This window comes from Pinus tabuliformis, chromosome 1_1 (assembly GCF_031772625.1).
Source record: "Pinus tabuliformis cultivar Carrire ecotype Pingquan chromosome 1_1, CPIR1, whole genome shotgun sequence".
In the NCBI taxonomy this organism is placed as follows: Eukaryota; Viridiplantae; Streptophyta; class Pinopsida; order Pinales; family Pinaceae; genus Pinus; species Pinus tabuliformis.
The window spans coordinates 95,986,013-96,013,180 of record NC_142297.1 but is presented as its reverse complement, the minus strand read 5'-3'; the positions used below and the strand labels follow the sequence as shown (position 1 = coordinate 96,013,180).

Below are 27,168 nucleotides of genomic sequence, written 5' to 3'. Positions count from 1 at the left end.
TTTTATAGTCTTAGGCCTTACTCAATACCGTGGACCAAAACCACTTAGGACCAATACCTTGGACCAAATACCTCGGACCATATATCTTGGACCAATACCATGGATCAAAATACCATGGACCAAATACCTTGGACCAAAACTTAGTTTTCCAAGATATACGCGCCTTTCATTCTGTGAAAGTGTGTGTGTACATATACGCTCCTTTTGGTCTGTTAACCCGCATGTATACGCTACTTTGTCAAGGTGAACCTATGTATACCTCTCTTTCCTCATTCTGTGAAATCTAATCTTTAACTCTGTGTTGTTAACTTGCTGAACTGTGATCTGTCATCTGAGTGAGTTGCCACCAAGGACAACACCTGTGTCATAGTGCCAAATCTGTGTCATAATGCCAGCAGAAGCTTGTGAGATTGATTTTGAAGAATTATTTGGATGCCAAGAAAGTATACAAAATATACTAGCTAGTTCAAGGATGAATATCTTTGGATTCTTCTATGAAAATGTAGATCAAAGTTTTATACTTAAAACACTAAGTTCCCCTGTTAGTGATGCCAGTCACACATTTGGGCAAGTGATTGCAAATATTGTTGGGATAGAGGTGGGTTATGGTGATTGACTTGAAAGAAATGTCGATAGTTAAGGCTCATGGACACGTTAAGTGAGACCGAGCTGAGCTATGTATGCATGAGCTTGTTGTCCTAGTTAAGAAACAATGTCAGGTCGTTTAGCATATTCATGTAACCTGACTAGACAGAAGGGCGCAGAGATGAGGAGAATCATTCGAGACCGAGGACAAGGAGTGTGGCATTACAACTAGAGAAGAGGTAGATGAAATGACTAGAGCACAACCAAGATTGAGTATTAAGCAAAGGAAACCAACATGAGTAGATTAAACAATCTAACAAACCATAATAGCAAATCCATTGGGCTAAGTGGATGAAAAATAGAGGAGTTACACTGAGTGGGGTAGAGGTGCCTAGACTTGGCTCTGATACCATGTCAAACCATGATTTTAACTCCTAAATTTGGATGTTATTACATTAGTGAGAATAGAATTATATAATATAAAAGAGCGACCCTTGGGATTCATCTTCCTAGGTGGGTTCCGATTCTAACTATTCATATTTCCCTTTATTTACATTTCTACAACTTATTCACTCAATCCCTTAGGATAAAGTGTCTAATAGATATCATGCTAAAAAGTAGGTTATATATAGACATGCCAAACACCTTAAGATAAATACTCACACATGCATAGATCAAAGATTGGTACATTAATGTGTAGCTGGTTAAAACCATCAAAGAGGGAAATAATCTATAACCTAGACAACCTAACCACTTGAGGAAATCGATTAATACAAAAAAAAATCTAGATTACATGAGCATACCTTAGAATTAGTCATTAACAAACAACTGTCCATGCTCATTAAATAGAGATCATGAACCAATTAGGTGTTAAGCGATGGGTCAAGCATTGTTAAAATTGACGAGATGTGATTTAAATTATTGGAACACTCATGTGTAGGAAGTGATTATGACTATTGGATTAGTAAATTACAAAAGCAATGAGGAAATACATTGAAAAATACATTTTCCTCTAATATAACATTAGACCAAGTTGACCTTAACTAACTTATAGTGTCTATATACCCAAACAATGAGCCCCTTGCATCACATTATCTATTTTAGGGTGCAACTCTTATATAGCTTGCATGAACTTGGATTCCGCCTTCTCAACATTATATTTCAACTTATCTATTTCCTTTTTGATCATTTCTTGATAATATTGAATGTTGGCCTTTTCAGACATCAGATCCTCAATATCCTTAAGTCTTATCTCTAATTTGGAAGCATTGTTTTCTATGAGTCATGAATGGGCCCTTTGGAGGGTTAGCCAACATATAATTTTATGCACTACCCCTTTCCATATTGGAAAAATACCTACAAATACCCTTTATTTTATGTTCACGACCCCTTTTGATCACCTTAAATATATATCCCAATCAAAGTTATTAAAACTTCAAGTTAACATACATATTAAGCCAAGGTTGTTTGAAGAATGATTTGTTGATTGATCCTACACTTAATGTATTTTTGAATTTTCTGCACTTTTGATTATGAAATTTCAACATGTGATACCTTGTTATGTCATCACTACAATGCCATAGTTTTCACTAAATTTTGATGTGCTAAGAAAAACGTATCATAATTTCCCAAAACTTGCTAATTTTGGCACCTGTCAGGTGGACAAACCTGTGTGGTATGCAACACTTCCAATTTTATAGATTAGAAATTGAAATTCGTACAAGAGACAAAATGATCCATCTTCTTTCTAATACTATAGATGTCATTCAATTTGGAACTTTGTAGCTTCTAATACTGTTCTTTGACCAAGTTTACATTTTTTAGCTTAATTTCAAGACTAGACATAAACCTTGACTTGTGCAGCGTGTAATCCCAAAAATATAGTGAATCATATTTAGACCTAAGATACTTTGTCATTTCTCCTTTCCAAGCCCTCGAGTCTCATGCAAATCCAACATTCCATTTTTTTGTCGAGAGGTGCTCTCCATCCCAATATGGAAGATATGTTGTAATGTCTAGTTATGTTATGTAATGTAATGTATCGTCGACTCAATAATTAAAATTATAAAAATAAATGTTGACTTGATATTTTTTTTTTTTTTTGGAGATGTGGTGTGCAAAACTTGAGGAAATGTTTGCACCTCGAGAGATTTGATCACTCTCAATGCTTGATAGATCTAGGGTTAAGATGAGTCTAGGTTGGTTTATAGAAAAATGACAATAAGACTTATTTGAAGGAGCCAAATCAATCATTGCATACTCTAATAATAAATGTTTTAAACTAGATAACCTGATAAGAATTATAAACATCAATTGTAGTAATGTCACACACCCATATCAAATGAATAACTCAATAATAAGCCTCTTCAATTGGAGTAACCTCCAATTACAAAAAATCTATCTGCACAACATGATACAACTATTCAAATAATTCTCTTTGATTTATAAATATGAGATTAAAAAAACACAATGTAACTATAACTTAGGCTCTAAATTAACTTAATTATAACTAATATTATAATAATAAACGATAATTATAATCCTTACAGCAACTTAAAGCTAAAGAGTGTTAGAGCACTAACAAAGATTTCATCCTTATTAGTATTACTTTGTATCAAATGACAACCATGAAGGCAACTTAAGAGAACTTCATCTCGTAACACAAAAGTGAGTGACAAGTTTCACACAATTGACCAAGGTTTTAATTCACCTTGAAATCAAAAGTTGGTTATGAGATACTTCCACACATACAATGAACTCATAATAAATACATACAAGCAAAGAGTTTCACACCATTATTTAAGGTTTCATTCCCACCATCTCTACCTAATACTAAAAGTTAACCATGGGATAAGGGTTTCACATCATTAACGAATGTTTTCAATTCCATTAACTCCACCCAATACCCAAAAGCCCATTGGGACATGAAGAATTTCACATCCACTAACTCCAAGTGATACGTGAAGACCACGAAGAGTTTCACGTCATCATTTAAAACATTATCACATCTGATACTCTCAAACATCAAAATGTAATTATACGGAAATAAGCTTTTCACCTTTGGACAAAATTCTATTTCAAGAGGGATTCTTAAGACAAGTCACATAATGGTAATTGTTTTTTTCCCTGGACAGAGTTGGTATATTTAGCCCCATTATTAAAAGGAAAAACGAATTATCTAACAAAATGATAAAGATGGTGATAGAAATCTAATGTTTTTAGAAATAATATAAATGAGTTGTTTTTAGTGTGATGTTTTTGGATTTTTTGTTAAAAATTTGAACCGATATCTTAATTTGTGTTATTTAAATTGGTTTTGTATATATGGATTCAACATTGTGAAAAATCCCTGCAATATTACCCATCAAGTGATTTCAATAAATTTCTATAAAATTTAAAAAAAAAACCCAAAAAACCCACTAAAAAACTTTAAAAAATCACACTAAAAACCACTAACAATATAACACTTACCACAATAAATCTTTCCAATAACATTTTAACCTAAAGCTCAATCACATTAAACCCCCACACAACCCAACCTATACCCATATATTGGTCTAGCTTATTGGTTATGTATGATGTTTATCCCTGTCTACCCAGAAAAACCCGGAAGCAATAACTAGCTGTGAAGTAAGATATCTTCCACTCCGCAGAGAGAAAAGGAGCAGAGAGGTGCAAGAATCTGCATTCCATATAAATTTATATCATTGATTCTGATATCCACATATCATTGACTCTGATATCCACATCCCGCGCGGCACAGCAATAAAACTGATATGCTAAGAATCTACATTCCATTAAATTTTATATCATTGATTCTGAAATCCACATACCGCGTCGCACAGTAATAAAACTGCGATGCTACCTCCATAACCATTATAGCATTTCCCTGCAACATCTAAATTAATTGATCGAAGTCACTATCACGAAACCGTGGAGTGTTTATACCTGCTCTTTATGTCTAATACGACTCAATAATCGTTGTTGTCAACATTGGAGCAAAAATGGCACTATGGATGGAAGCGAGTAGCACTCCCGACACTGAGCAACAACAAGCAGATTTGGATGCAATCAATGCCCTCAGAGAATCAGCTACAATAGAGCTCAAGGTACATACAATTCCCATCATTTTTTCTTCTTTTATTTTCTAGTTGGTCCTAGTTTTTCATCTTAGTTTGCTTCTGGGTGGTCACTGATTCACGGATACCCACTTTACCAGGAGGTTTATATGAGTGCCAAACACCAGAACATGTTTAACTCGTTGATCTAGACTATGGTGTCTTGGGTTACTTTTTCCATAGTCAGACTTCTCACTTTCCCTATTAGAGAGTATTGCCTGTAACGAGAGGGGATTGCTGCTGTAGAAATTGAAGAAACCCAAGTGTTCCAAAGACAAAAAATTATCTCTTTAGGGTTACCAGATTGGTTGCAGATTTTGTTTTATTAGTTTTTCGTTTAATATATTTTTTGAGCAAGCCAAACTTAAGGCTTAAATGCAACTCCGTGCTTATGAGGCAACCATATTCTTCACTTGCCACTTACAAATTATCAGTCAGCATGGTTTAGCTATTTATGATTTTGCTCATAACAGTCCCAATAACACAGGACACTCATTGAATCACCATTCACCAAAGAATTCAACAAATTCCTCCAATGTAGGAAGGGAGTGAATGGTAAAAGCTTATTAATTCAACTCTGCATCCATTCAACAGAGGGTTGGGCCTACCTGTATGGGCATCGACTCATTTCCCAACAGTCCCTGTTCATGCCACTATTATTTAGACACAAACAAAAATGTCATGGCAACAAGTACATATTGGAATTTTATGGCCATTTTCATGTTTCAACTGATGTTTTTTTTGTATATGTCATATCCAAACCAACATCTTGTTGTTTGTGTTAATCCTAAAGTTGGTTTTCATGTAAGTCAGTACAACCTACATCATAACTACAACATACAAGACATATTTAAGACCAAACGTATGCGAGAGATTATGGTCTAAAATATTTGATATGAGAAATTATTGAAAAGTTATGAAGCAAAATTAATGGTTATAAAATTGGTATTAATCCAAATAAGCTTTAGACATGTCAACTGGGGCATTGCTAGTTGGTAAAAGTGGTGGTGTTTCATACATTCACAAAGGTTTAAATTCCCTAGATTACCCCTCAGGGGTTGTCCCACCCATGCAAGCTGGTCATTTCATGTAGTTGCGGCCAGGTGCAAGTCTTGGGTGAATTGAAGGAATAGATACCCCACTCACCCCTTCTCAATTGACGGTATCCTTTGAATGTGTTGTAAGCTGAATACATTTCATTGTGATCCTCCCACAATGTACAAGGGCATGTTTGGTGCACAGTGATAGTCAAAAGCATCTTGTCAAACAATAAAACACTTCTGATTCATTATTATTTTAAATTCCTACAATGCATCAAACTGAGATTTAAAAACATACTTTCATATTCATTCCAAATTTTGATATAAAAAATAAGTGCTTAGGCTCCTAGAAAAAAGTGGTTCATCGGTTTACAATAATTTGTGATCACTGTGTTGACATAATTCACACATTTTTTGGCAGTATTGATGGGACTTATGAGGCATGCATATCTCCCAACTGATCTGTGTTGCAATACTAATCAACAACCTGACTGTTGTCATTTTTGTTATTGGTGTTAAGGTTTCTTCAAAGTCTATGCCTCTCTTTTGTGCATAAACCTTTGCAACAAGATGTTCTTTGTGCTTGTCAATGTTGATTTTTCAAAGAGAAATCTGATCTTCTAATTTGATATTTAATTTCCAATGATGTCTAAATCAAGTCATCTTATGTCACATATATCATTAAGCAATTATGTATAGAAAATCTCAACTGTAATGCAATAATGACAGTAGGATCAGAAAGAGACAGCTAAGCTCAAAAGAGACAAAATTTTTTGCCCTGGGAAACCCAAACTCAGGAGGAAGCCCAACAATCTTTTCTAGGATAAATTCTTCAATTCAGCAAAAGGTACAATTTGATATTCTTAAGTCAAACTTGGTCAACCCAGATCAAGATTTCAGTACTGGTCAAACAGCTAATCAACTTCTGGCCAAAACCTTGTCAAACAGTCTGAATTTCGAAATTCGGCCTTCTGCAACAACTGGTCAACTTGGTCAAACTGCTCAGAAGTAGCTCAGTCAACTCTCCAAATGTTAAAATTGGCAACCAGGGCAAAACTTCATGTGGGTCATCTTATTCATGGCTGATAATATTTTTATTAGATTCCTCTCGTCGAGAGGTGTAGGATTGATATAAAGATCATCCAATTCCGATATATATTCATGGAGATATGAATTTATTTTGATTATGGAATTATTATCAAGCCGACCTACAACTCATGTAGGCTTAGAAGCCCAACAGTCGCATTTATTCACCCACCAACGTTGTGTATAAATATAAGAGGGCTTTTCCTCATTTGGACTCACCCATCTCATCACATCTCTCTCTCTCTACTGCGCAGAAATGAGTCTCTTCTCTACTGCGCTGAAATGGGTCTCTCTCTCACACATGTGAAGCCGGAAGCTGTTGAATTTGAAGCTGCAACTGCAGAAGTGAAGATTGACTTGCGTGGCCTAGAAGATCTCCTCTTTGGAACTGCGCTGTAGGTTCATCTGAACCTCCTCTGTAAGCCGCAACTTTTGGTGGTGGAATGAAGTCAATTTGACGAACGGTTTGCAAGATATTGACTGCCCTAGTTTGAAGCCGGAAACTGCTGAAATTGAAGCTGCAACTGCAGAAGTAAAGATTGACCTGCGTGGCCTAGAAGATCTCCTCATCTGAATTGCGTTGTAGGTTCATCTGAACCTCCTCTGGAAGCCGAAACTTTTGGTGGTGGAATGAAGTCAATTTGACGAACGGTTTGCAAGATATCGACTACCCTAGTTTGAAGCCGGAAACTGCTGAAACTGAAGTTGCAACTGCAGAAGTAAAGATTGACCTGCGTGGCCTAGAAGATCTCCTCATCTGAACTGCGCTGTAGGTTCATCTGAACCTCCTCTAGAAGCCGAAACTTTTGGTGGTGGAATGAAGTCAATCCGACGGTCGGTTTGTGAGATATCGTCTGCCCTAGTTTGATAATGAAGCCGCTAATGCTGATGCTGCTGATCTAGGGTTTGCTACTGCTGATATGAATTAGATTTATTGTACTATTTCTCTCTGCTGAATTATTGAAGATAAAAGAAGATTTGATCAAAGAGTTTCCCCACACATTGTGGGGTTTGTCCCTGGCTAGCCGCCACATCTTGTGTCTCTTGTCTTGGCTTGTTTTCTGTCGATCGTTTAATGTTCTATCTGCACTTTACTTTATGTACATGTGATTGCTAATCGGTGGAATATAATACGAGAAAGCAGTAAACTGTTATAAGCATAGAACATACCATAACTTAACATGGCATCGGAGCTGAGGTGAAGACAAAGCCCGAGCAAGAGCAAGAGCAATCATCGAAGAGAAGATTGGCAAGGCTATTCTAAAAGAACTATGGGGTCCTCAACACTCTTTTCTGCCAAAGACAAGCTCCATGAGAACGTTGACTATCACGGATGGAAGATGTCTATCAATCTAACCCTTGAAAATCAAGGAGTGTTGGATCATGTGAGAGGCAATATTGTTGAGCCTCCATCAAATGCATCCGCTGCTACATGGAACAAATGGAAAACTGAAGAAGTCAAAATAGAAGATCATCCGGGACTCTATCGACAAGCACTTGGTGGCCTACATCTCTGAACTAGACACCTCCAAGGAAATCTACGATAGACTGGTGAGTTTATTTAAAGTTAATGATGCAAATCAAGTTTTGTTTCTTAGAAATAAACTGAGGGAAATCAAGAAGGGTAAAGATGAAAGTATGCAAGCATACTTATTAAGAATCACCGAGATCAAGAACGATCTCCTATCTATTGGGGAAACTATTACTGACAGAGAAATGGCACTCACGACTCTTGGAGGATTACCATCCGAATGGTACGTGTTCAGGACTACTCTTCTGAACTATAATGTAATTCCTGGTTTCGAGGAATTAATGGCTAGATGCATTCAAGAAGAAACAAGGGAAGAAGAGCAAGAAATGCCCATGCCTAAAGGTCCTCCTGCTGCTTTTTCTTCTCATGCTAAGAGAAGAAATAATTCTGGGTCTAAATCAAAAGGAAAGGATGGATCTAAGGGTGGAAGAAAAGGACGATGTTTCATCTGCGATGAAGCAGGTCACTATGCAAGGAAGTGCCCTGATAGAAAGTACTCACACTGGGATGATGATCAAAATCCCTCTGATGGCAATCAAAGGAATGACAAATTCAGTAGCAAAGGTAAGAGGAGAACTGGGAATCATGGAAGAGGACAACCATTCAAGAAGGCTAGAAAGTCTAGGATGTATTAAATGCACTTGACCTCAAAAAGAACCTAGTGTCCATCTCGACAATGGAAGACAAAGGCTACAAGGTAACCTTCAGCGATGGTAAGGTACGTATATGGAAAAATAATGTTAAATATGCTTTTACTCTTGGGTTTAGTGTTAATTCATTATATCAGGTCGATGGAAGTCTGCTAGGTGTCATGTCTTATGACACATCTCTTTAGTCTGAACTTTGGCATTAGAGGTTTGCCCCCCTTCATTATAAAGCTATACTCGGTGTAAGACAAATGGTGACAGGGATGCTTGAATTCTGAGTAGAGAAAGAAGGTGTATGTCCAGGATGTGCCGAAGTAAAGCTCAAAAGGGTACCATTCCCCTCAAGCCAAAGCAAGACCTTCGATATATTACAATTGGTTCACTCAGGCATACCTGAGGTTGGCATTAAGAGGGAGACTACTACACCACATACTCCTGAGCAGAATGGTGTGGTGGGAAGGAAGAACCGCACGATGATGGAAGCTGTCCGGGCCATGCTACATGATCAAAGACTTCCGAAGTTTCTATGGGCTGAAACTACAAACACTGTCGTATATGTACAAAATCGATGCCCTCATCAAGCATTGGGTTCCAAGACTCCTGAAGAAATGTTCACCACCAGTCAAAGGGAAGTCATAATTAGTCATGATGTCACCTTTGACGAAGATATGGCTCTCAGCAAGGTGAACAATCTTTCGACTTTGAGGAGCTCTCAAGAAGCTGACACCAGGGAACTGAAAGAAAAGGATGATGAATGAATGCCTGATGTAGAAGAACCCATAGATCCGATTGCTCCTCCTTCACATGAGCCTTCCTCTTCTAGGAAGAGGCCTTCATGGCTTAGGGGGATACTTGATGATGCTGAAGGACATGCTGCACCGTGAGGAACCTTCCATCAAAGTAAGAAACTTAACAGGTATCAGGGATACCTGACCATCATGAGCACGATCATACAAAATGAGCCTTCATCATTCTCAGATGTCGTCAAGCATTAACTATGGAAGGATGCTATAGAATATGAGTCTATTATGGAGAATGATGTCTGGGAAGTAGTTCCCAGACCCTGGACAAGACAATTGTTACTTCAAAATGGCTTTACAAGATAAAGCATGCAACAAATGGAAGTATGGAAAATTATAAGGTTCATTTTGTTGCTCGTGGTTTATCCCAGAAGGAAGGTATAGACTATGATATTTGCACCTGTTGCCAGATATACAACCATTCGCTTGATCATAGCCCTTGTGGCTTCACAAGGATGGAAACTACATCAGATGGATGTCAAGACCGGGTTCTTGCATGGTTCTATCAAAGAAGAGGTCTATGTGGAGCAACCTAAAGGATTTGAGATTTATGATTGAAAATCTCATGTATGCAGGTTGAAGAAGGCTCTCTATGGGCTGAAGCAAGCACCCCGAGCATGGTATGAGAGGATCGATAGCTACTTGATGAAGCTGGGATTCACTAGGAGTGAAGCCGATCCTAACCTTTACTTTAAGGTTGAAGATGACAAGCCTCTCATACTGGTGTTGTATGTGGATGACCTCCTTCTAACAGGTGCAAACCCTCTCATTCACAAATGAAAGAGGGAGCTGGCTTCTGAATTTGAAATGAAGGACCAAGGACTTGAAGTATGGCAGAAGCCAAGGGAAATTTTCCTATCTCAAGGAAAATATGTGGTAAAGATATTGGAAAGATTTGGTATGATGGACTGCAAGCCTGTGACTGCCTCGAGGATCTTAACTTTTAGAAGTTATATGGTAGTGATGTCGAACCAGACTTGGAAAATGCCTTTGAGTTTCAAAAACTCATTCGCATTGATGTTGTTGTGAACCTTCGTCCGAACATATGCTTTGCAGTTAGCACTGTGAGCTCATATTTGGTTGAGCCTCACTGCATTGATGCCAGGAATCTTCTGAGATGTCTTCAGGACACAATCTCTCATGGATTAAGATACATTGCCGGAGATGTGAGACTACTTGGATATACTGATGTTGATTGGGCAGGCAGTGTGGTGGACCGTAAGAGCACTTCCGGGTGCTGTTTCACCTTGGGATCTGCTTCGATATCCTGGATGAGCAGGAAGCAGAAGTCGGTGGCTTTGAGCACCGTCGAAGCAGGATATATTGTTGCTAGCATGACCTCGTGTGAGGTAGTCTAGTTGCGAAAGCTCTTCAGTGAGCTGTTTGGATTTACATTGGATACCACTGTGATTCTCTATAACAACCAGAGGTGGGATTCGATTATTGAGGAATACTGTATTCGTCGATTGCTCCAGCAGATAGACATCATCTGGGATATGGTAAGTTGATGAGCAAGGAGACTCCATCGCATTAAGATGATGTACAGGTTGATACACCTTGTCAAAGCCCCGAGGAAAGATCTAATCTGTGATTTTCCCAAACGACTTGGAGTTGGCAAGAAACCCTTGTACAAGGGTCCTGCATGTTGCATACATTGAGCTCTGGGAGCTCTGAGGGCTTGCGGTTATTACTGGAGCAACATACGACCACAGGGTGACTCACCCTCCCCTGGTGGTGCGCACTGGAACAGGATGATTCGCTCTCCTGTGTAGCAGGATGATTAGTTCTCCTGTGAGGCCTGGATTGATGTGTTCTCCATGGCGATTGTAGCAGGATTGATGTGTTCTCCTGTGAGGCCTGGATTGATGTGTTCTCCATGGTGATTGTAGCAGGATTGATGTGTTCTCCTGTGAGGCCTGGATTGATGTGTTCTCCATGGCGATTGTAGCAGGATTGATGTGTTCTCCTGTGAGGACAGGATTGATTAGTTCTCCTGTCGAGGCATCCTACCCATGCAGTCTGGGACTCATGGGAAGTACCTCTCATCTGATCAATGAGCAGGGAAATGAAGTTAGGGACCATAGTAGTACCGATGGATGCATCGTTGTATCTACCGTACTCCCTACGCTAGGATGACCTCCATTGATCTGGGATCAATGATACTGGTCTGGGACCAGTGGTAGGAGTTGTACCATACTATGACGCTGACTTCGGGTCGGTTGACACTGGTCTGGGACCAGTGGTACATACTCCGAGACTGACTTCGTGTCAGTGCAGTACTAGTCTGGGACCAGTGGTAGGAGTTGTACCATACTATGACGCTGACTTCGGGTCGGTTGAGACTGGTCTGGAACCAGTGGTACATACTCCGACACTGACTTCGTGTCAGTGCAGTACTGGTCTGGGACCAGTGGTAGGAGTTGTACCATACTATGACGCTGACTTCGGGTCGGTTGAGACTGGTCTGGGACCAATGGTACATACTCCGAGACTGACTTCGTGTCAGTGCAGTACTGGTTTGGGACCAGTGGTAGGAGTTATACCATACTATGATGCTGACTTCGGGTCGGTTGAGACTGGTCTGGGACCAGTGGTACATACTCCGAGACTGACTTCGTGTCAGTGCAGTACTGGTCTGGGACCAGTGAGAGTGGTACATACTATGACGCTGACTTCGGGTCGGCTGAGACTGGTCTGGGACCAGTGGTACACTCCCTGAGACTGCGATACTGGTCTGGGACCAGTGGTAGGAGTGGTACTTACTATGAAGCTGACTTCGGGTCGGCTGAGACTGGTCTGGTACCAGTGGTACGCACTCTAAGACTGACTTTGAGTCAGTGGAGGATGATACTGGTCTAGGACCAGTGGAGTTGTACTCACTATGACGCTGACTTCGGGTTGGTTGAGACTGGTCTGGGACTAGTGGTACATACTTTGAGACTGACTTTGAGTCAGTATGATACATCCTCGATCATTTCTTCTTCTTCATAATTCGGACAAAAGCAGAGCACAACAGAACAATGCAAGAGCAGAGCAGAACATAGCAAAATAGTACCGATCAGTACAGGGCGGGACAAGACAAAGCAAAACAGGCAAAATAGAGCAGAGCATGGCAAGGGTCAGGCTGTACAGGGCAGTGCATTTGATGGATGAATAGTAACGACCGATAGACAGATTGCAGATGAAGTTCTCCCTGGTTGAGAGGGAGTGTTAAAATTGGCAACTAGGGCAAAACTTCATGTGGGTCATCTTATTCATGGCTGATAATATTTTTATTAGATTCCTCTCGTCGAGAGGTGTAGGATTGATATAAAGATCATCCGATTCCGATTAGTATTCATGGAGATATGAACTTATTTTGATTATGGAATTATTATCAAGTCGACCTACAACTCATGTAGGCTCAGAAGTCCAACAGTCGCATCTATCACATCTCTCTCTCTACTGCGCAGAAATGAGTCTCTTCTCTACTGCGCTGAAATGGGTCTCTCTCTCACACATGTGAAGTCGGAAGCTGTTGAATTTGAAGCTGCAACTGCAGAAGTAAAGATTGACTTGCGTGGCCTAGAAGATCTCCTCTTTGGAACTGTGCTGTAGGTTCATCTGAACCTCCTCTGTAAGCTGCAACTTTTGGTGGTGGAATGAAGTCAATCTGATGAACGGTTTGCAAGATATCGACTGCCCTAGTTTGAAGCCGGAAACTGCTGAAACTGAAGCTGCAACTGCAGAAGTAAAGATTGACCTGCGTGGCCTAGAAGATCTCCTCATCTGAACTGCGCTGTAGGTTCATCTGAACCTCCTCTGGAAGCCGAAACTTTTGGTGGTGGAATGAAGTCAATCTGACGAATGGTTTGCAAGATATCGACTGCCCTAGTTTGAAGCCGGAAACTGCTGAAACTGAAGCTGCAACTGCAGAAGTAAAGATTGACCTACGTGGCCTAGAAGATCTCCTCATTTGAACTGCGCTGTAGGTTCATCTGAACCTCCTCTGGAAGCCGAAACTTTTGGTGGTGGAATGAAGTCAATCCGACGGTCGGTTTGTGAGATATCGTCTGCCCTAGTTTGATAATGAAGCCGCTAATGCCGATGCTGCTGATCTAGGGTTTGCTATTGCTGATATGAATTAAATTTATTGTACTATTTCTCTCTGCTGAATTATTGAAGATAAAAGAAGATTTGATCAAAGGGTTTCCCCACACATTGTGGGGTTTGTCCCTGACTAGCCGCCACATCTTGTGTCTCTTGTCTTGGCTTGTTTTCTGTCGATCGTTTAATGTTCTATCTGCACTTTACTTTATGTGCATGTGATTGCTAATCGGTGGAATATAATAAGAAAAAGAAGTAAACTGTTATAAGCATAGAACATACCATAACTTAACACCAAAAAATTAGTCAACTCTGCCCAGAAAAGTTTTGGTCAACTGCTGGTCAACACATGTCATATGCTGGTCAAACTTCGGATCTCCTCTCTCCTTTGCATGTGTGGATCAGAACAAAAGGTATGTTGTGTTTAATGAATGAGAAAAGTGGAGGAGTCATGCTTGTATTTATATTAGATCAAGTGGGGTGACTTTTGACTAAAAGTCACACCCCTTTACTTGTGGGGCTGTCCTGTCATTTTGGGGCCTACATGTGCTCCAAAATTTATAATTCAATTTAATTTTATTTTTCTCTCAAGAGCTGACTTGTAGCTGGCGAATACCAACTGCAACTACCCACAAATCAATAGTCAACAGTCTCATAAGACATGTTCTAGACTTAATGAAGCGACCAATATCCAATTGCTTTCTTGGTCAACAAACTTTGTGACTTCCAAAGTTTCATTTTTTTCAAGGTTGAACTGTATTAAATTTTGATGGGCTTTTGCCCTTTAGCCTTTTTCTTTTCCTCTTCATATGATGTGGGTTCATCTACACTTAACAACGCATTTGACATTAGTTCATATTTCACTTCAACTTGCTGTTGATACCTATTCTTCACATCATCATCCATATTTTCTCGTGGGCCTGGAAGTTTGTACATACTACTTTGCAAGTTTTTATGTTGTTGCACATGCACTACTTGAGGTCGCTTCCTCGTGTAGCAGAGCATGCAGTTCATCTTCTCTATTACTTTTTCTTTGCCATGAGCTACTTGCCTTTATCTCCGATTCTCTAGCACTTGCCATTGGTGCTAGAACTTAATTTTTTTTTCCAAGGAAAACTTCACGGGGAAACCCTTGAGCACGTTGTCGCATTCCGTGGATGGTACCTTACGCAAACCCATCAGCAGTGGTTATGGTGCTTGACCTTGTGGGGACATTGAGTGGGGCACACATCAAAGGCAGCTAGCCCAGGGAATTGACTCTGAGGCCTCCTGCCTGAATCTCAAACCACTCAACCACTTCAAGCTAGACCATCCGATTAGAACTTCTTCGTTTGGACAACAATATTGGCATTTTTGTTGAATATTGCATCTCTCTCTCTCTCTTTTTTTTTGCCGGCGAAAATAGGGATCTCATCCTTCTGGCCAAACTAATCAGAGCCTATCCCTGAGGGCATCCAGAAGAGTTGACCCCATGACCTCCCAGTGGCAAGATGCTTTAGAACAGGGACTTCACCAATTGAGCTTAACCCTCGGGTCTGTTTTACATCTTTACTATTTATATGCTCCCTTTTTAATGGATCAAAGAATCTATGCATTGTAGATATTCATATAACCTGCAAAAATACATTTTATGCTTTTAGCATCTAATTTATATCTCGTTTCAAATGGAAAACGTACATATGCTGTATATGAAAAAATATAAAAATTATCTACTTGGGGTTTTATTCCAGGCAAAGCTTCCTTAGGTGTTGTCTTATGCACTGCCCCAGTATTGTTTTATTTAGTAGATAGGCAACTTTATTTGTAGACTCACCTCAAAATCCACCTGACATAGTATTCCTTTTAAGCATACATATTACAACATCCCATTTCAATAATAGTTCAGTGTTTTGTCTCTCAGCAACTCTATTTTGTTAGAGTATGCAAAAGTAAATTGTCTTTTGATGCCTTGGATTTTGCAAAAAATTGAAGAAATCACTAGATTTACATTCACCTTTGCGATAGCTCATTATGTCTTGATCCTTTTTGCCTGATTGAATTTCAACTTTGGCCTTGAATTGTTTGAATTTTTCTAGACTCTAGTCCTTCTAAGTTCTGATTTTTCTTTCAATAAGTATAGGTTACCAGGATTCAGATATGGATACGGATCTGGATCCGCTAGCTTTTTGAAAATCCAGGATCCGGATACGGCAAGGATACGTCAAGTAGAAAAAAAAAATATAATAATATTTTTAAAATTTTAAAAAACACTTAGTTCAAAAATCAAATACTTCCTGAAACCATCAAACACTTTTAGAACTGAAACCATTAGATATATTATAGATATGAATACTGAAACACTGAAATGATGCATCCTCCCTCATACAAACTAACAAAAAGGATTATAATATCATAAATGATAATAGTAAATACATTTACATATCCTCAAATGGATCTACATTGTCTTCTGCATATTGCAACTCTACATCATGAATAGATGATGGCGGTCCTGGAATGTAGGAAGTTGCATTAGTAGGCTGGACTGGTGGTGGAACAATATCCTCAAGTAGGTTGAGGTGAGTCATGGCATTCAGTGTCAGGTTCAAGTCAGAGATCTTAGGCTCCACATCCTGCTCGGACCTTTTTTATACTCTGATTCAACATGTGATAGAGGACGGAGGTTGGAATGAACATAAACAAGATCCTCAGCCTTTGCCGCTCCCAACCTGTTTCACTTCATTGAATGGATGAAGCCATATGTACTCCAATTCCTCTCAGCTGATGAGGAACTAGCAACTTGTGATAACAACCTGGTGGCTAGAGTGGAGAGATGAATGCTATCCCCACCATGGAAGCCCCACCAAGTAATAGGATCAAGATGCTCTTGATCATCCATAACTACTGGATCTGAAAAGCTACTAGTAGATTGTACAAATCATCCAAATTCTTGGCATACTTCCATTGCAACTCCGATATCTCTATAAATTTTCCTCAAAGCTGTCTTGTATCCTTGTACCACTTCAGAATCCTTGTTTGACGCTGTTTTACTAGGTAAAGACAATTTTGGAATGATAATATTTAGGGTGCAATGCATAGGCCAAAAGGTGTAATGGCGTGGTCATTTTTTTTCCACTTTTCTGTAACTATGTCCTTCATTTCATAATATAATGTTTCAAAAGGGTCATTTTCACTTGCCCTGATAATTTCCCTTATCCTCTCCAACATACTATCAATGTTTTCATAAACCTCCCCCAAGCAAGGTGTATCTATGTCAAATGCCCTGATCAGATTGGTTCAGTAAACCGCAGAAGGTATTGGACCTTGTCCCACCATGGATCATCGAGAATGATGAACTTGATTTTTTGCCCTCTATCAGAAGTGGAAGTCCCCATGATTTCCAAAGAGGGCCAATGATCATTGCTTGTAATGCTTGTCTCACCTCCACAAGTCTCTTTATGACAAGAGTGTGGGAGGCAAAACGAGTTTCAACAACCTACAAGTTTCAAAAAGTCAAATCTCAAATGAGAAATCATATACAAATTTGTAATCAAAATTAAGAATTTCCAATACAAATTTGAAATAATATTAATTAAAAAAAGTACCTTCAGTAGCTCCAACTTTGCAAAACCTTGATATATGGCCTGGGAAATTGAATGATTGGTTATGAACATTTGGATTTCTTTCGCTGTTACATATATTTCATTAATCCATTCAATCTCACCAATTCTGGCAAGCATAAGGTTCAATGAATGTACTGCACATGGAGTCCAAAAGATGTGATCATATCGACCCTCCAAAATCAAACCTACAGCTTTACAAACCTGTGCGTTGTCCGTAATGACTTGGACAACATTATGTGGCCCCACACTTTCTATTGCATCAATAATAATTGTGGATATGAAAGATGCATCTTTCTCTCTTCCATTGCAATCAACAAACTTCAAAAACATTGCCCCTTGGGGGCATACTACAACAACATTAATTAATGGACGGTTTCTTTGGTCTTTCCATCCATCAAGAATGATGGACACCTCGGTTTCTGCCCATGTATCCCGGATTGCTTGTAGTTGTCTATCCACAGATTGTCTCTCTGATGCCAACAAAGTAGTGCAGAACTTTTCATATCCAGGGCTTTTGTACCCTTTTAGCGCTTCATTAAATGCCTTAATCATTTGTTGCCATTAAGGGGAATGCACCAAATTGAATGATAGCCTGTTTGCATAGATGCAATGAGTTACATGTTCATCGGCTATGTCTCTACCTTGATTATTGAAAGCTGCTTCTAGGGGGCCTAGAGTGGGCCTTTTATTAGTTGTGGCAGCAGGCCTAGATGGAAATGGAAGCTTAGTTGTAGAACTTTGCACATGGTGTTTTCCCTTAGCAAGCTTCCTATCAGCGACTTCTTGCAAAGATGCATAGAATTTCATTTTTCCAGGACTCAAACCTTTGCTAGGTTTGCCATTTGCATCTTTTGGCCTGATGCATACTTGCACCCTTGTCTTAGTTTGACCGATGAGATGGCCCTTCACTCTGGTATATAAGCCATTTTTGATATCCTGGCATTCATTGCACTTCTATTTAAATGAACCACCTCCGAGATTTTTTCTAATAATCTCGACATACTGCCATAGAGGAGATTTTGGGTCTATTTTGATGATTTCCCCTTCACTTTGCTCATGCTGTGATGGTTCCATAATGTTAATGGTCTATAGGTTACCTTACTTAGTACTGCGTATAAAATTCAAATTATAATATATTAACAATTATCAATACACAATTAAATAATAAAAATTAAAATACACTTTATTTAACACACCACTACAATATGAATATCTTCTTGAATGGTAGAACACTTCTCAGATGAAAATGAAACTAACTCAAAGAGATTACAGAAAAACACACATAAAAATCAGAGACAAAATATTGGCGGAAAAACGCTGAAGCCTCATGCTTCTCTCTCACTTTCATACATTAAAATAATTGAATATAGTGTTACAAATAAATAGATGAGAGACAGTGTTCTCAAGATAGTGCGTTCTATCTTAGACACTTTTGGTTGAGATAATTTCTCCTTTGGTTGAGATAATTTCTCACCAGACACACACCAATATAGGAGTTACCTAAACTAACTCCTATCTTAGAGGAACAACCCAAGAGTTAGGCACAAATTCCTAACTTTGAATATTTAATTAATTAATTTATTTTTGGATTTATTATTGTTTTACGAGAGAGGCTAACATTCCCCCCTTCAATAATAAATCCAAAATAAGAACGAGGAACCATCTTCCAAGTTCTCATGTTGATCCTCAAAAACATTGCCTGAAAAAACCGCCAAAACTGGATGCTGGAAAAAACTCAAATCTGAAGAGAACATGAATCAGCTGCATGCCTGATTCATCTCTGAATGTTGCTTGACAACTCCATCACTTGCCAAGCCGCAAAAGGATCCAACTTTCCTTTGTTTGAAAACAGCATCCGGTGTCCACTGACACAATTTGATGAACGCCCACTGGCGTGTTTGCTGATGATGATTGCCCACTGGCTGAAGATGTCGAAAAACAACTCAATGCTGCTTTTGCTATGAAAGCTGCTCACTGCTGCTTTGGTTGTCGATCGCCCACTGGCGAATTTGCTGATGCTCACTGCTGATGACAAATGCCCACTGGCTGATGAAGATGCCCACTGGCTACTTCGCTGATGTTGTCGAGACTTTCAGTCGGACAACCACTTGTCAATTTCATTGACATTTTCCCCCCTTTGTCAGCTGAAAGGAGAGACAATCTTCTCCAAAATATATTTGAATTCCCCCCCTTCAAGTGTAGGAGAGTTTCATTGTTGTACTCGCTCGTTAAACTGCATAAGAGTACCATCATTGGTTCACTGCTGGCTGCACTATGTGTGATTGTAGTCGGTTGTAGAACTGAGATAACCATTTGACTGTGGATGACCATTCCCAAGGATCGATCCATTCATAATGTATCTTCAATCTGGCTGATTTTTGTTGGTTGCGACATTTTTCTGAGGAATGATTGGGCTTGCCACAATGGCAACAAGGATGGAGATCAAAACATTGATCTTCCATATGACCGGTTCTTTGACAATGAGAACATTTCGGTTGGACATTAACTTCAGGTTGCGTGCAATTCTGTTTGTCTGCAATTTTCTCAGAACCTTCTGAGGTGTGTTGTGCAAGAAATCCTGCACTGATGAACTTAATTGGCTTGGAATAATCTGGGATATGTAAGTTGGTGTCATCAGAGACATATCCTAAGCCTCGTCGATTCTTGTTATTTTGAATCTCTTCCCAGGGCTTGATGATGGGTTTGGAAGAAATTTGAATTTGATCATGAACAACTTCGACACTTGAAGTTGTTTGGATGAGTGATTTGGTTTCGACATCTTTATCTTCATCTGTATGGTTGAATGACTTGGAAGAAGCACTCTTTTTTGCAGCTCATCTCTTTGTAGTTGCGACTCTAATTGAAGAAACTCAATGGTTTCATGTGTTTGTTGTAGATGCCGTGAAAAATCAGCAAGAGTTTCTTTGCTGATGTGCACCATGTCTTCATCACTGGAGATTATCAAACTATGAAGAATGTTTAACCACTGAATATGTTGCGCCATCTGAACTTGATCACTGGAATTCACGCTCGCTTGATGATGATCGCGTTTGTGTGAACGCTCACTTGCCTTACTTGATGACTTCACGCTCACTTGAATGAATAGCCACGCTCGCTTGATGTCGATCTCAACTTGCTTGATTGGTGTTAGAGTGGAACTTGCTTGGTTGCTTTGATGGTTGTTGTAATTTACTTCACTCTGGCTCGCTTGAAGGTCTGAACTTTGTACTATTTTGACGCAAATTGCTTGAATGAATACTCACGCTCGCTTGCAGGAGATGTGAACTTGTTGCTTGTTTGCTTTAGAGTTAAAAATCGTGCATTCACTTGATTCTGCTTAAAGGAAGGGTGTCGAACACTGTCGAAAATGCACCCAAAAAAGCTTACAATGATTTTAATGACTCACTACAATGAATTCTATTTGACTCAATTCAAGACTTGGGTGTCGGTTTCAACCGAGAATGCACCCTTACAATTCAATGTAATTTGAGTTTGATTACAAGTTCAATAATGTTGATGTAGACTATGCTCTGAAACGTTGAAGTTTACAGATTCATTAACTTGATTGTAGTGATGTAGACTTTGCTTTGAAATGCTGGAGTCTGCAGATTCATGAACTTGATTGTATTGGTAGAATGCCGATGTTGAAAACTTTGATTATTTGTTGTAGTGACGCAAATGCATGTGTTGAGCTTAATTATCCTTCCTTGCAGCTATTTTGTTACAAGTGTTGTGCTTGCTTGCATTGAACTTTATGTGTGTTAAATGAGATCATTTATGTGTCAAAACTAGACACAAATCATAAGCAAAAACATGAATCCATAAAACACATGCGCCATCAAGCACACATAGTGTACCTTAGATCCCCTTATTCAATTTCGGGCGGATCTAGGACACATCAACACCAAAAAAATGATATCTTTATTAATCACTGAGTACATCATATTTCACATTGACAACATCATCATGGAATATTCTCAAAGTTCCAGAACTTCTTAAAAGAAAAATTTCTTCAAAAATTACCTGCACTCACTCAATCACTCTCAAAATCTCTGGCAAAGTAAAATATTACTTTGGAGTACATGATTGATTTTTCTCTAAAAAAAAATTCACTCATCAGTCCAAATACAAACATATTTCTTACTTTGCACTCCAAAAACCTTATTACTTCACATCTTATCACTCCATTAAAAACTTCATTGAATGTGCTAAGACTCTTTTATGACTTTCATATTCTCGAGATTTGAGATATATATTGTGGACAATTTGCATTAAAAAGTATACTTTTTAAAAGAATTAACACAAATAACAAAACCTTTATGTTGTGAGTCTCCAATGTACCTCTGTCTTGCGGATTCGAATCAATGATTTTCAGTTGGAATAACTAATATCAATGGGAAAATCACACCTTTCACTCCTCCAATTTCTTCTTGATGTTCATGTGGCAGAAACTCCTTCAACGTAGCAATGTGAAGAGCCACACAGGACGCTCCAGCGCCTTGCTAGTCATTATTCACGCTTCCTTGGCCATTACACACACTCTTGGAGCATTACATGAACAAGAATATTTGTGCTTAGATAACATAATTAAAAATGCAACACCATTTCTTGAAATGCCAAAAATAGCCACCACCTCCTGAGTCATGGATCTAGTTTTTTTTTGTATACACTATATGGTGATAGGTCCATCCAGCCACATTTCCATGGATGAAGGCCATAGCCATCCAGAGTTTCGCAAAATTCCTGTCATAGATTTACGGTTTCTGTCTCAAGATGAGATCAATTGCGCAGCCCAGTGGTCAGACGAGGACACAGAACTACAACTCAAGGATATTGTAATACCTAAGATAGACCGCTCAATATTTAATGAAAGTGTCGGTAGTCGCAAGCAAACATATTCGAGACTGCGGTTTTCTCATAGAAAAGAGGAACTTGGAGGTCTTTCAAGACGCAAAACTGGGCTTCTGAGTGTGTCGAGACACTTTGTTGAAGTTGGGATATAACCATCCATACAAAAGAAACTTGCTAATGAATCTAATGTAAAGGATAACGTCAGATCCTGGAGTTGCTAAAGGGGCTGTTCATGAAAGGAGATCGTTCCTTGGCATGTAAAAATGCCGCCAGGGAAGAAATTCAAAAAGAAAAAGCACCCATATTACAGTTGTCAAAGCCTCCTCTTAACTCACGAAATCGGACTGCGAAAACTTCAGCTTTGGATTTTCAATGAAAATTATGTCGAGGTTACGTCGGTTGACAAGTGAGCGATTAAGCTGTCACTGCACGGTATGGGGCAGAGGGGGCACCGTGGCCAAGAATTTGGGCCTGGAGCCCTCCTGCGGGCCTATCCTGAAGCTCGTAATCCTTATTCCTCAACAACTCAACAACTCTCAAAATAAGCAATCACATAGACAGTCGATTAACCATTTCGCTCTGGCAGCGACATTCATCCCAAAACAGAGATTTATAATCACAAACTGAGACAATACATACCCGATGAATCTTCTCTCATACCCGATATTTTGTGCAACAAATAACTACTTCCACGATGGCAGCTTAAATGCTCTGGCTTTGACAGCTGCCTTCTCAGGTCTGTAAAAGCTACAAAAATTTCAATGGCAAGCCTGAAACCCCGACAGAACAATGCCACAGGAACTGGTCAAATCGATGCATCTCCACGCAACAGAAATGTTAATGGGAGCGACTCTGTTGCAGAAACTCCGTCTTCAGTCTCTATTCCGCCATTGTCGTCTTCGTGCCCGCCTTTTCCCTCTCCAAGGTCACCTTTATGGTTCGTCCAAGGAGGCCAAGAAAGCCATTCTAAAAAAGAATCGGAAGATTTAAATATTTCTCTGTTAAATGAGGCCTTGAATGTAGACCTTTCCCAGTCCTTGAGAAAATATACAGAAAATAACGAAGGAGACAGTTATTGTCAAGGGATTTCATCGCATCAGATTCAAACCGATGGAGAATTTACAGCGTATTCTTTGAAAGAATCTGACGATGGAGGCTCTGATACCACATTCGAAAATGAAACTAACTCAAAGAGATTACAGAAAAACACACATAAAAATCAGAGACAAAATATTGGCGGAAAAAGGCTGAAGCCTCATGCTTCTCTCTCACTTTCATACATTAAAATAATTGAATATAGTGTTACAAATAAATAGATGAGAGACAGTGTTCTCAAGATAGTGCGTGCTATCTTAGACACTTTTGGTTGAGATAATTTCTCCTTTGGTTGAGATAATTTCTCACCAGACACACACCAATATAGGAGTTACCTAAACTAACTCCTATCTTAGAGGAACAACCCAAGAGTTAGGCACAAATTCCTAACTTTGAATATTTAATTAATTAATTTATTTTTGGATTTATTATTGTTTTATGAGAGAGGCTAACATCAGAGCAATTACTATTAATATTTCTAATAATAAGATAAGAGGACATAGAGATCCAACCATGTTCCGCAGTCATATATATTCTTTCCCATATATGATAAACAAAAATAAATCATATTTAATAGTGCTGACCCAATTATTTAACTGGCAAGTTAAATTGAGGTGCATAGCTATCTATCCACAGATTAAGGTGGTAGATCTTGTAGCCCAGAAGCAAGCCAACTTTGCAGAAGATAGTGAAACCTCTAGATTGTATACACTCTACTATCAAGACCTTGGACATAAATTACAATTTACTCATGGCAAATGAACAAGATAGTAGTTTTGAGTATTTTTGTAGAACTTGTGGAGGTGAGACAAGCTGGCCCGACTACCTTGAGTTCTACCTGAAGAAGCTGTCAATGACCATTGCTTGTAGAGAGCACTGGCTTGACTATTATAGTGCTAACTGCTAAAGTACTTTCTCTATCATTTGGAAAAATCTTATACTAAGTGGGGTTAAGACAAACAAAGTTTTCAAAATGTTTTGAGTCCTCTGTTTTGGTATTGCATTCAATCCGGTGGTTTCTAAATGCGTCACTGTGTGTGTGTTTTAATATGTGAGCCAAGCATCTAGTAATCCAAATGATAAATCCATATACCAGCACAAAAGGCATCGAGAGTAACAACACCAAAGATGGGGCTCATGTCCATGGTGACAAATACGACTCATATGTGCCAATGTTTAAAAGTTAAAACTTTAACAAGCTTAAAATTACGTGGAACAAGTTTGACGAGGTGGCTACAGATAAGTTTGATGGGGTGGCTAAAGTTGGGGATGCACCCGTTATCAGTGAATTGGCGTTGGCCCGAATACGACTTATCATGAGTTATAACTTATCAATTAACAAGTGAACTGTGAGACAGTGGTGACTCGAGTCGTGAGAAAAACATTGCGGTGGAAAGAAATCAACAGAAAAGACAAACACCTGTTTAATATAATATACCTTGCGGTGTGACTTGGTCCAGTTGAATAGTGAATAACAGTGAATAACGACAAATGCTGAACGCCTGAACAATGAATAACGACAAACACCTAAACAGTGAATAATGCCAAACCGAAACACTGAAGGGTTGAATATCGCCAAGAGTATAGCAACTTTCTGAATAATCCGAATGTCACATGTTCCGCCTGTTGAATGTTGGGTGCACTATCGACAAAGAGGGACCACACTACCTTTAAATAAAGTAAAAAATGAAAACCCTAAACTCCCCCACATACACTTCAAGTTTTAACTTTTGCGGGTTTCGGCATTTGGACAAAAATTTTGCGGGTTTCGGTAAATGAATCGGGATGCACTTCTAGCAAGGAGGATCCGTTTCCCAAAATGAAAGATCCGCCACTTGTCGTATTTTATATGTATTCCTTCGGATCTGGATCAGATCCGAGGATCCGGGGATCTTGGCCCCCCTACTGTCGGATCCGGTAACTTAGTATACCTATACTTTTATAGTACAATCAAGTAGAGTCACAAAGTCTTTTGTGCCTTAAAGAGATGTCACCCTCTTTGGACCACACACTTGACTATGCACAAACTCAAGTTTGTCACTGGCTCTCCATTGACTCTTAGCAAGCTTCTCTGTGTATTATTTTCCCAGTGCACACGCTTCATAGTCATTGTCATTTTTCTGGAATACAGGCAATCCTCAAACCATTTTCGATTTATTTAGCAATTGTAAAATGTAGTTGTTTAAATGTCTATATTTTTCACGCTATAATTTCTCTAATGTGTCTTTCTACAAGACTACATTCTTCTATTGCTGTCACTGATAAATGATACAGTCCATTCCCGTGTATGCATGAGAATCTTTTTTATTTTTGTCTGCTTTATCTTGGATGAGACCAAGTTGCATTAAGGATGCATCTCACCCCTAAGGGATGCCACCATTGATGGAGCAATCGGTGGATCTATGCTTATTGCCAGCCTACCCTGAATGGATCCAGCCACCATCAGATGCAAAATGGAAGTGGGCTGGCTTAGTGTTTCCTTGTCCATGAGGGACAAGGCAATTGTAAGGGACGTCCCTTTTTCTTAGGGATGTTCCCGACATCTCAGAAAATTCGAGGATGTAAATGTCCATGAGGATCATAGCTTTAAAAACTGGAATCGGTGACTAGATCGATCCACCTAATAAACCGGGTTTCAAACCGGAACCGACCAAACTGAGACTGGTCTAAATGAACCGATCTTTAAAAAAATACATGAAATAATTAGTTTTTAATAAAAAACTATTTTTAAGATTTAAAACCATGATTCCAAACCAATAGAGACAAAATATGCAAGGTTTGCTCATCTATATACGATGTAAAGGTGAATATATCAAAATGGCATTGAGTGCAATACATATCAACAACAAAATACATAATCAATGAGGCTCTAAATGGCCTCTAGAGTCTGAAAACAATGCTCTAAACTATGGGGTCACTGACCTACTACAAGTCTACATATCAGTGATCAACAACATGATTACTTCTCATCATGATCAAACTCATGACCACTACTAGACAAGAGATCATCAACATGAGCTACATAAATAATATGGCTTAGAGTTTGAGGACTCCTAAAACTCCTCTACAACTTTAGTAGTAGTAGCAAAAATAGACATCAAAACTACAAATCACTGATCAACATGGTCACTCATGAAACTCATCATTGATTCAAGTTTCAACGCTACTAGAAATACATAAACATCATCAACAAGAGATACATAAACATCATCTAGCTCAAAGTCTTCAGACTTGGATTGCTCAACCTTTTAACATGATAGAAATTCAAAAGGTTTAACATGCCTAACCAATGATTTTGGTTTGAGTGACGGGTTCATTTCCTCAACATTATAATGTGGTAGAACAAGATTAGCATGCCTAATCAATTGTTTTCTTTTGAGTGAAGGGTACATTCTTGTTAAGGCTATGGTAGAGGAGTTCAACAATCAATAACACCAACATCAACAAAGTTCAACAATCAATGCCACTAACATCAAGGTTCTCAAAGGGCTTCATGCTTTTGATCAAATGCCAATCTCATACCCTCACGCATGATAGAATCAAATGGAGACATTCAAACCCCCAAACCATGAAATGTTGAAAACCATTAAGTCTGTTGAATATTGAATGAAACCTAAAATTCTAGTTTCTCCATATGAAATCCAATGAGGTCGAAACTACTCTCAAACATCCTGAGTCATTTCATGGTAATGTTAAAAATTTAAGTAAAAGGATGAAAATGAAAATTAAA

General features: G+C 38.9%; 1 protein-coding gene across 1 annotated transcript in view; it reads left to right on the top strand.

Annotated features, from left to right (window-relative positions):
• The first annotated feature begins 4,174 nt into the window (after nucleotides 1-4,174).
• TPR2 (Tetratricopeptide repeat (TPR)-like superfamily protein) overlaps nucleotides 4,175-27,168 on the top strand; it is a 194,937-nt gene continuing 171,943 nt past the window's right edge. The window contains exon 1 of the mRNA XM_089391589.1: nucleotides 4,175-4,694. Coding sequence (XP_089247715.1) covers nucleotides 4,590-4,694 — 105 coding nt within the window. The 5' untranslated portion in view covers nucleotides 4,175-4,589. The remainder of the gene's footprint in view (nucleotides 4,695-27,168) is intronic.